Consider the following 11,977-nt stretch of genomic DNA (forward strand, 5'->3'; position numbering starts at 1 on the left):
AGTAGAATTGTCCTTCGGATCAATGCAAAAAATCTGCAATGCATCACTAAAAGTCATGTACATAGTATTATGGTGACATCTTTTTTAAGGTCAATGGATGGATTGAATCCGGATCAAATAGATAGGATCCATTGGCATGGACCCAAACGTAAGCTTCAATGATCTAGATCTTACGCTTTCTCTCTTTCTTTTTCTTTCTTTTTTTTGGATAATCCAAGAGTAAAAAGCCCCATCACTGGCCGTGAAACCCGGTCCCCTTATCTACCGGGTAGTACACCTAGCTTTGACGCAGCAGGAGACGCCTCATCTGGTTTTTAGAACCCGTGACGTCCGGTCAACTTGGTGACATTCAGAAGTTGACCCATACCAGATGAGAGGAGCCCTTGTGAGCCCATACGATTCGGATCTGCCATATATGGAACCAAACACACTAACTTGGACGTCGCTATGTCCAAGTTTAGGTCCAAGTACGCATCAGAAACATCTCATATTTATGGGTCGGCCAAGAGTGTAAGTGGATTGGTTGTGGTTACTGGTTACACTTCAAATCTGAATACAACATCTTATTCTTGGATACTGATCTTTAGATAAGATCCACATATGTAATCGGATCATATTTGAATTCAAACAATCGAACTTTCTTTATAATTTTCATCATAATTTTCTTTTAGATCTGTATTTGGATCTAGATCAATTCCAAACAAATTATACTTTCCCGTGTAAGAATGGAGGTCCGGGGGAATCAGATTCCTGAAACCATGGACTCTGGACCACGGTCTGTTTTGGACCCTGGAGCGCGCCCCCAGTTCTGGATCCTCCGACCAATCTCTGTGGGCCCCGGCAGGGAGAATCCTCGCGTAAGGGCACCGAGACATAGTGACGGTATTACCCTCGATGTTTACCAAAAACAACTTCGGTGTAAAATACTGAATCGCATTTTGCGGGTCAGCCGTCGTCGTGAGTCATGACCGAGAGGTACCACAGTAATTTCGTATGTGGAACAATCCGCGAGGTCATTTATGTTAACCACGTTCAGAGGGTAACTTCGTCATTTCATTTTAGGTATTACCCCCGCGCTGTAAAACCCAAGAATTACCGTCGGCGGTAATTCTCAGGAATTCCCTGGCGGCGACGCCACGGAGTGAGTGGGACCCGCGCCGTGCCCACAATTTTCCTTCTTTTTTAAATTCTTTTTTATAGACGGCCTCCTTTGACCTTTCACTCTCATTTCGCCCACTCGGAGAGTGAAAGCCTCGCGTTCAGCCGGTTCTGTAAAAGGTAAACCTTTTTTGAAAAAATTCCTCTCATTTCTTCCCTTCCCTTCTACTTTCTTGAGTCTTTAGTGCGGATTAGGTAGAAGAAGCCGCGTTTTGCGGAGTTTTTTTCACCTCCATACGTGGGTGAGATCATCAAATTGCAGCAAAAGACCCGGAAATTCGCCATCTCGGAGGCGTTTATCCGCTCGCTTTCGCCTCCGATTTCTTTTTCTTTTCTCGAATTTGAATCCCGTGCAGTTGGGCCGTCCGCTTGTGGTTGTTTGGACTCCTTGTAGAAAAATCGCGAAATCGGGTGGTTCTTTACTTGCTTTCGTCTCCGATTTCTCGTTTTTCTTTCTGTTCTTTGTCGTTTTTTTCGTTTGGCTTTATTTTTGGGTGCGATTGGGGTTACAAGTAGCTCCAATGGTTGCTATGGAGTATCGGTGCTTCTCGGCTTCTCTTTCTGAGATCGGCGCTCTCCAATGGTGGCGCGATCGATACATCTCAGAATTCGGAGAGGAATTTGCTCGTTCCGAAGATCTAGTCGGTGAGAGTTCTTGATTTCGATCACACTTTTGCTCGGAGCTCCTTTTCTCTGTTATTGGAGATCTAGAGTGCGAAAGCTGTCGATTTTCCGCAAATCTTATTCTTGTCTTCGTGCTTGAAACTTCTCTGATTTTGAGTTCTTGATCGTGAGAGTTCTTGATATCAGCATCTCTCCGCACTCATCGTGGCTCGAACTTCTCTGCTTTTAGAGTGTGAACTCTCGATTTTCGCAGTTTTCACTAGAACGCAGAGGATCGAAGAGTTCTCTGCCTTTAGAGTGCACTCTTCTACTTGCTGTTATGCTCCAACTCTGAAGATCGAGTTTCGTAGCTCCGACGCTGTAGACTGAGGACTCCTCTGCTTTTGGAGACCAAGTCGGTGAAAATTCTCGATTTCCGTAGCGGTTCTGCTCGTCTTCTTACTCGAACACTGTAGATCAGAACGATTAAGGCCAGTAAATATCACCATTGGTTTGCTTTTTCTTTGCTTTCACCTTTGGCGTCATTTGCAGAAACAATGTCCTTCGCCTGAATTCTTGTAGCTTTGCGTCGATCGGGATGGCATCTTCTGGTTAGATGTACTCGTCGGGGATCGATATCTGAACCGTCGATTTCCTCCTCTCTTGCTCGATAAGCTCCCCTGTCCATCTTGCAAAAAAAAAAATTGCAGCTTTTCGCCGATCCGATCGCAAAGGCAGAGTCAGACTTACGCGGAATCCTCTCTCTCTCACTCTCTCTCTCCCACGGAAGAAAATAACGGTTTTGCCACCGTGGTCTCATTCTTTTTTCACGAGCACAGTGAAAATTTTCTTGGTGCAGTTACAGAGAGGCTTCTCCTAGATGATCTCCTTTTTCTCGCTAAATGGTCATGCCGTCCTCATGACCCTCTGTTAAAGCGTGCTTCTTTTCCATTTATGCTCCCTCTTTAACCTTTTGTCTTTTGAAAGAGTCGAGAGACTTGAGCAAGAATCCGTTTCTTCTTTTCGGTCACCAAAATTGTATAAATATCAGAGGTCGTTTCTCCTAATTCCGTCCGATAGCAACACCATCTGTGAATTCATTCAGTAGTGTTTGGGGACGAAGAAAGAGAGAATAAAGATTTAGGCCTCTCTGTAGACTCATCTGTGTAGTTTAAAGAGAAGGAAAAGAAAGAGATGGGGAAGACAGCCGCGGGCAGGGATTGGATGCATGTGTACGCCATCTACGGGGTGGAGGAATGGCAATCGCTCATCTTTCTCTTCCTCCAAGCCTCCTTCTTCACCCTCCTGGCCATCCTCCTCCTCGCCTACTTCGACACACTCTGCCTCTCGCTCCACCACTGGCTCCCGTTCCTCCCGGCCGGCGCGCCGCGGTTCATCGCCGGCTTATCCGGCTGCCTTACGGCTCTCCTTGCCGTCTGCCTCTTCGTCGCCTCCGCCAACATCTGGTACTCCGGGGTGGCGCTCCATTGGGAAATGGCGCAGCGGATGGTAGCGATGGTGGGCGATTGGTCCGGCGTCAGGTGCGCCCTCGACGTCGGATGCGGCCGGGGGATCCTCCTCAACACGGTGGCGCTCCAGCTGAAGAAGGAAGGGAGCTCGGGGCGGGTGGTGGGGCTCGACCGGCAGAAGACGGTCTCGGCGACGCTGCGTACGGCAATGATGGAGGGGGTACAGGAGTACGTGACGTGCAAGAGCGGGGACGCCCGGTGCCTCCCCTTCGAGGACAACTACTTCGACGTCGTCGTGTCGGCGGTGTTCCTGCACACGGTGGGGAAGGAGCACGGGCACAGGTCGGCCGCGGCCGCGGCTGAGCGGAACAAGACCATACAGGAGGTGGTGAGGGTGCTGAAGCCCGGCGGGACAGCCGTGCTGTGGGACCTCTCCTACGTGCCCGAGTACACCCAGCGGCTCCATGAGCTGCGGATGGAGGACGTGAGGGTGTCTGAGTGCGTTACTGCTTTCATGATGAACAGCCACATCGTCTCCTTCCGGAAGCCCAACCACCACCCTGGATGCCCGGTCGATCAGGCGTAAGCTGCAGCTGCTAGTGTACATTGCCCACAAAGGCAAGTTTTCTTCCCTTGTTCTCGCCTCTTCGGTTTTTTCCTTTTTCGTTTCCTTTCATTTTTGGCTTTTTTAGTTCAAAATATGTAATAAAAAGAAAAGAAAAGAAATGAGAGGCTCTCCGGAGAGAGGAACGCTTTCCGGGCATTGAGATATTTTCTAGTATAAAAATGCAATGTACTTGTATAGAAAAGAATATGAAAAATTAGATGGTGTTTATATTTGTGCTTGCTTTTTGATGTGTTGGAACCTGGAAGGAAAAAATTGGATGGTTTGAGGCAATTTACAGGCAATGAAAGGTTGGTTGTTTCCAGGGAATCAGGGGTGCATGGATAGATCGCCGCCTCATGTTCAGGATTATTTCTTGCTAACTATAATTGTGAAACTTCATCGCAAAAAAAAGCTATAATTGTGAAAAGATAAATAATTTGAGTAAAGGGAATATTATATTTTAGTTGGGTTTTGATACCATATATAGATTTAAAAGGCTGTTTATATGTTGTGTTGCCCTTGGAAGGGATTCAGATTTAGCGAAATTGTTTATGCAAGGATTGAAATAAGGGAATGGGGTGTTTGTTTAGATGCACCCTCCTGTTTAGAGATTGCAGCAAGGGACGCTCTCCGTGAGTTTTGAACTCGTGACTTCAGTCCTTGTGGGCGACAATAAGCAGTTAGTTCATAAGGTAATAATTACAAAAGCAAAACTGGAATTTGGACGTCTGCAAGTGCTTACTACAAAAGCAATTATTGCTACAGCAAAACGGGAACACAAGGAGCAGATCGAGTTCTGAGTCTTTTGTCTCAAGTTAAGATGAGAGAAGCTACTTGACTGCCTTTTTCTTTTTCTTTCTTGGGCTAAACCAAATGTACGTAGGTAGGGCTCACGCATTATGACCAATCAATTATGTTTACTCCCCAAGTTGAAATGGGGGAGGGAGGGTGGCAGTTCGATGCTCTAAGAGCTAACTAACTGGATCTTTACTGCAAGCTAAGATATTGGATGCTTCACCCATTCTAGTTATCGTGATGGTCAACAAAGAGCAAAATGGATGCCTATAATTTTGGTTTCATCATGCTCAAGCCTAGTTGGGTGCGAGGGTTCTCCTGGGGACCTTTAGTGAAGACTCAATAACTTGATAGATGCGAGAGAATCGTTTACGGTGGTTTGGACATATTCGGCGAAGGCCTAATGATGCTCCAGTTAGAAGGTTGGAGAAATGAGAAAATATATTAGTTAAAAAAGGTCGGGGTAGGCCTAGGAAGACTTGGATGGAGATGATAGGAAAGGATATGAATGCTTTGAACCTCACCGAGGACATGGCGTTGGATAGAAATGATTGGAGGAAAAGGATTCATGTGGAAGACCCAAAATGAATTTCTTTTTTGGTTCATATCGCTCACCCCAATTGTTTTGGGATGAAGGCGTAGTTGTTGTTGTATATATATATATATATATATATATATATATATATATATATATATATATATATATATATATATATATATATATATATAGAGAGAGAGAGAGAGAGAGAGAGAGAGAGATGAGTATGTACTATGTACCTAATTTATCACAACTATAGACAAAGGGAATCCAAATATAAATTCGTATCCCGCTGGGCCCAGGTACATTCCTTTAATTTCTTGTCTTTTCTTTCTCCAGATTTACTCTTTCTATTTTCTTCTTATTTGGTGTGCGGCAAACCATAGGTGCAATGGTAATGGATATACACTAGCTTACCGCCCATCAGAAAAAAGATAAGGTGCAATGTGATTGCACACTTTTAGTGTGCCGCTGCACCTGGTCGCCCTCCATCTTGAAGATAGGGCCTGTCAGTAGGGGTGTCAACGGGTCGGGTTTGGTTCAGACCCAGGTAGAACCAGACTTAGACTCGATTTTTGGGTATAGTATCGGGTTCGGACCCATGTATAACCAGACTTGGACCCGATTTTTGGGTATAGTATCGGGTCTGAACCCAGGTTTAATTGGGTCTACTATATGAGAAACCATACCCGGACCCGATAAGAATTACATGAATCAGGCCCGGACCATACCTGGTAAAATAATATTTTTTATCATTTTTACATTGAAAATTTATGGGTCTTAACCGGAACTCGGGCCGGGCCCGAGTCAGGTATAAAATTTCACAAACTATACCCGGATTCATGTATTAATCGGACCTTCAGGTCCGGACCCTGGTCTTAATTGAGTCTTATTATTTATCACCATACCCAGACCCTATCGGGTTTGGTTCGGGTTGGGTCTAGGTAATCCAGACTTGTTGACACCCCAACCTGTCAATTGTAGGGCCCCTATCTCCAAGATAGAGGGTGATCAGGTGCAGCCGCACTTTAAAAGTGTGCAATCACATTGCACCTGATCCTCCCTCCTGCGTATCAGGCATATCAGATACTGGTACAAAACCCGTCTATGAAATCATAAACCCAAGTATAAAATGTTTAAGAAAATCATCTCAATTACTTGAGAAATGTGTACCATCTTACATAGAAACACTTTTTTATTATTATAAATGAGTATCAAGTTCATTTCTTTTAGTATTTTTGCATACAAACAATAATTTCATTTTATATAAAGACATTTTTCATTAAGAGCAATAACTATTAGAATTTGTGAAAATTGATTCTACAACAATGATTTATTTACATATTATGTTAACCATTTTAATTTACAGATATCTTTTATAAAAGTATATACTTAACGTCAACTTTTGAGAAACAAGTACCAATTCTTTTAGAAACTGTATCAATGTATATTAAAAATTCAAATTGATATTTTTGAAACCATTTTAATATGTGTTTCAAATAAAAACGTACCAAAAACTTTTTAAGCCCTCATGTACCTGTTCCAGCACTGTGGACGCGTACCAGTTTTTGGCAACTATGGGGCAAACCAATCTTTAAAAATCTTCAATTCAGTAACTTGACTCGGTTGACTAGGCTCGACATGCCCATTCACCTGGTCATAAACCTTGTTTGATGAGGTTTTCCACATGACTCGGTCGAGTCACAAGTTGACTCATCCGAGTCACCCTAGTTTTTATATGACTCGGTTGGGTCAGCTTATCGCTCAACCGAGTCATATGTACATGTGCATATGACATCCCGTAACAGATCCAACTGGACTTGACAAGGTATCGTATTTAGTCTTTGGGTCCAGTTCCGGATAATACAAACAGATCCAACTGGATTTGACAAGGTTTTGTCTCAATTTCACCAAGATTCAGATGTACGCTATCCAGATCTGAACTTATGAGTCCATGGTAGATCCAGTCAGACTCAGACCTCCAACTGACTTGCATTCCTATTTACTGGAGGTGCAAATGGATCCGGTTTTGTCAGACCACCGAGATCCAAAATTAAATTAGAATAAGTCAATCAGATGCGGATTCACATATTCAGATTGTTTTTGGATTTGGAACGATTCAAAGTTTGCATGTGAAAACCTTGCCTTAGGTCTTATTTTTACGGGATGCATTATTGCCATTACATATTTTGGATCTGGATACAACTATACATCATTGGATCTTAGTCGGATATGAACTAACGTCATAATATAATACATCCAATTAGGTTTTTTCATAAAGGTTTGGATATGAACTAACATCATTATTTATGTATTTATTTATATATCGTATGAGTTACAATCTATATATTTTGCATAATGTATTTGTAACTATACTTATCTCGTATATGTTTATATATGTAATTACCAAAATATCTATTTGATTCAGTATATTAAAAGTTTAACTTAACTCGGCCGACTCGCCCGAGTCACAAGTCAGGTACTGCCGAGTCGAGGCCTGAGTCACTCGGTTTTAAAACATTGGTGCAAACCAGAGTGCATGGTACAAATGGATTGGAATTCAATCCCCCACTGCCAAGATAACGTGTGCCTTGCTAGTACAGAATGTTAAGATTTCTGGACAAAAAAGAATGGCTTGTCTTTAGCCCATTGCGAAAGGGATAAGGTCCAGATCTTGAAATGCATCATACTTGATGGATCCAACTTGAACTGAACACACTTTCCCAAAATGAAAAGACATCACAAAGAAAAAGGTAGATTTACCCGTGATGCTAGTCTGAATATAGTAAAAACATCATACTCCCGGAGTCGTATCATAGGGTCCGGGTCCACATCCACCAACTCAGATCCACACTAGTTTGGGATTTAAGAGAGAATCTTTATTTGCCCTTTCACCATTCTAGCCTAGACAATATGAAGTAGTGATTTTGCTAAGAAAAGATAGTCCTCGAAGCTTCAGATTAATTGTTTTTAGGGATGCACATAGTTTGAATTTGGGTCGGATATGGGGCCAATACGTGATCGACTACACTACAAGAAAATAAGTGATTAGAGAAAAATAATTCTGTCGCTAGTTAGCGACGGATTAACGAGAGAAACACATCCATCGCTATAATCAATAAAATTTACGAAAATAGCGACGGAATATATTCCTTTGAAAAATCTGTCACTAATTAGCGATAGATTTTGCGAGGAAATATTTTGTCGTAATAGATGCACCATTTAGCGACATCTGTTGCGACAAAATATATTCCATCGCTATTTAGCGACAAAATCTATTCTGTCGCCATTTTCGTGTTTTGATTTACAGCGGCGTAGCGACGAAATTAATCCATCGCTAAATGTCGCATAACCCCTAATCTCAACCCTCTTTTTCCTTTCTTCTTTCGCTGCTTTCGCTCCCGCCCGCCGCCCTCTTCTTCCGGTCGCCCTATCCGTCCCGTCGGCCTCTATCCGCCCCCCACCATCCACCGTTCGTCGGCCGCCGATCCCCGTCAGCCTTCCGCCGCCGCCCGGAGACGCACATATAATTTCCATTTTTCGGCAGGGGGTTGACCCCCTGCGGTTCCGACAGGGTTTCCAGCAGGGGGTCAACCCCTTGCGTTTTCCGGCAGGGGGTCCACCCCCTGCGTTTCCGGCAGGGGGTCGACCCCCTGCGTATTTCGGCAAGGGGTTGACCCCTGCGTTTATCGGCAGGGGGTTGACCCCCTGCATTTTCGGTAGGGGGTTGACCCCCTGCGCTTTTCAGCAGGGGGTCGACCCCATGCGTTTCGGTAGGTTATTGGGTGTTGGGCTTCTTAAGGCCTATGCAAGATGTTTTCATTTGCCTCAGTTTTTTTTTTCGGCAGGTGGTGACTTCATTTTAAAACAGTGTTTTTTGCAGATTTCTCGATGGAACCTGCTTATGCTCAGCTACTCGTGGTAAGTAAGTGACAAAAACAATGCAAATCGGGTAAATACCCCTGGTGAGTAAGTGATGCAAGCGCATCACATGTTATTTAATTTATTGGATGTAACACTTTAGTGTTCTCACACTCACTTAGTTGTTGATATCTAAGACTGCTTTGTTGGACTTCGAAGATCATGCTGAGCATGATTTTAATGTATGAGAATAGAAGTGTTCTTATTTTTGGAGTACGGATTTCATGCTAGGCATGATAGTAGTTTGTGAAATATTTGAGTGTGTTTGTTGCAGGTACATGTTTGACATTTGTTTGATATGAATGATTTCGATGTATTGCAATGTTTGATGTAATTGTATCTATGCTTGCATGTAGTTACTATTAAATTTGATTATGACTTCCATATGAAATTGTATAATAAAAGCATGCTTCAAATGAATGTATCATGTCATTAATAGGTTGCACATGAAAATATTAAGTTATCAATACATGCATCATAATTCTTGTTATTGTATGATATCATATATTGCATAATAAATTTGATATTTTTTTCATCATAGCATTTTGATGATTCTCTTTTAACTAGTTAGGTTATTATTCGTAACATTATACGATAAAATGACTGCAAATTGTGAATGAATGTACCATAGGATAGTGAACAATGAGTTATCGCATGAATATATGGATACTTGTTGCGAATCATTTGAATATATTGCAATACTTGATGCAAATGATTTGAATGCATTGCAATACTTGATGTGAATGATTTGAATGCATTGCAATATTTGATGTGAATGACTTGAATATATTGTAATACTTGATGCGAATGAATGAGTTGTATTGTACTTGATGTGAATGATTTGAATTATTTGAATATATTGTAATACTTCGCAATGCCAATCATTTGAATATATTGCAATACTTGATGCAAATGATTTGAATGTATTATAATACTTGATGCAAATTATTTGAATGTATTGTATGACATTTGTTATTTGTTAGAATATTGTTCATGGAGGTTACAGTGGTCGTTCATCCAGTAGTAGCCAGGCCCAGCCTTCATCTTTGCGGGATCCTGTGATAGGTATATCATTTAACTAATTCGATGCTTGATTAGTTGAAATGCGTATTCTGAGAATTTCTAACGTATTTTTTTACATATGATGTTTCGCCTGTACATGACACACCTACACCAGTTGATCACACAAGTCAGGAGCCAACACATGATGTAGGGTCTTTTTACTCTGACACAAGAAGACTCATTCGAATAGTGTATATCGATAATCGATCGTAAGTATTTCATTTTCAATTATTGCATATCTTATAAATATTTTATATTGATATTTAATGTGTACCAATTCATATACAACACGAGGTTTGAGCCACAAGAAGTAGTACGCGAGATTAAGAATTCAGTTCTTCAACATCTACCAGGACCAGTCGCTCAATGAAAAAAGTATCCAAAAGAGTTGATTGACAGATTGTGGTCCTCATTCACAGTATAAAGTTGCTTATCGTAGTTAATGTGTTTCATATTTAATTTTTTTTTAAAATGATATCTACTAACTTTTTGAAAATATATGCAGGCTTCGAATCGCTTCGCGACTACGGTCGATGAACATGATGCAAGGAAGGTGTGACATAGGGTGACTACCAATCGATTTGCAGTCATGCTGCACAATATGAAGACTGCAGCAAAAAAACATGTGAAAACTTGATGCAGATTCACATATTCAGATTGTTTTTGGATTTGGAACGATTCAAAGTTTGCATGTGAAAACCTTGCCTTAGGTCTTATTTTTACGGGATGCATTATTGCCATTACATATTTTGGATCTGGATACAACTATACATCATTGGATCTTAGTCGGATATGAACTAACATCATAATATAATACATCCAATTAGGTTTTTTCATAAAGGTTTGGATATGAACTAACACCATTATTTATGTATTTATTTATATATCGTATAAGTTACAATCTATATATTTTGCATAATGTATTTATAACTATACTTATCTCGTATATGTTTATATATGTAATTACCAATATATCTATTTGATTCAGTATATTAAAAGTTTAACTTAACTCGGCCGACTCGCAAGTCAGGTACTGCCGAGTCGAGTCCTGAGTCACTAGGTTTTAAAACATTGGTGCAAACCAGAGTGCATGGTACAAATGGATTGGAATCCAAGGCCCCACTGCGAAGATAACGTGTCCCTTGCTAGTACAGAATGTTAAGATTTTTGGACCAAAAAAGAATGGCTTGTCTTTAGCCCATTGCGAAAGGAATAAGGTCCAGATCTTGAAATGCATAAAGTATACTTGATGGATCCAACATGAACTGAACACGCTTTCCCAAAATGAAAAGAGATCACAAAGAAAAAGGTAGATTTACCCGTGATGCTAGTTTGAATGTAGTAAAGACATCATACCGGAGTCGTATCATAGGGTCCGGGTCCACATCCACAACTCAGATCCACACTAGTTTGAGATTTAAGAGAGAATCTTTATTTGCCCTTTCACCATTCTAGTCTAGACATATGAAGTCGTGATTTTGCTAAGAAAAGGTAGTCATCAAAGCTTCAGATTAATTGCTTTTAGGGATGTACATATATAGTTCGGATTTGGGTCGGACGTGGGGCCAATACGTGATCGACTAGTCGGATATTGGCTAAACAGATTCAGACGGTAAAAAGCTCATACAATAAACCCTTCTGGTCTGATCTGGATTCTAATTGGGCCTCCTTCTTTGTGACCAAACTCCGTCCCTATAGGGTTTGGTATAGGTTGGGTCCAGGTCAAACCCGACCAATTGACACCCCTAATCATAATTGGCAAACTCGTGACTCGGAGTCGGACCACCCAACTCCTTAAATTTATGAGTCAGTGGGTCAACTCGG

The 11,977-nt window shown here is 41.5% G+C and overlaps 1 protein-coding gene across 1 annotated transcript; it reads left to right on the forward strand.

Annotated features, from left to right (window-relative positions):
• Window positions 1-1,263: 1,263 nt before the first annotated feature.
• On the forward strand, window positions 1,264-4,039 carry LOC149830923 (uncharacterized). Its single transcript, XM_090011923.1, has one exon. The coding sequence runs from the start codon at window positions 2,956-2,958 to the stop codon at window positions 3,814-3,816; it is 861 nt and encodes a 286-aa protein (XP_089868049.1). The 5' UTR covers window positions 1,264-2,955; the 3' UTR covers window positions 3,817-4,039.
• Window positions 4,040-11,977: the final 7,938 nt, after the last annotated feature.

This window comes from Nuphar pumila, chromosome 7 (assembly GCF_984573655.1).
Source record: "Nuphar pumila chromosome 7, dmNupPumi1.hap1.1, whole genome shotgun sequence".
Taxonomy (NCBI): domain Eukaryota; kingdom Viridiplantae; phylum Streptophyta; class Magnoliopsida; order Nymphaeales; family Nymphaeaceae; genus Nuphar; species Nuphar pumila.

Coding starts and splice junctions, on each gene's coding strand:
- LOC149830923 (XM_090011923.1), top strand. CDS start 2,956: ATGGGGAAGACAGCCGCGGGCAGGGATTGGATGCATGTGTACGCCATC.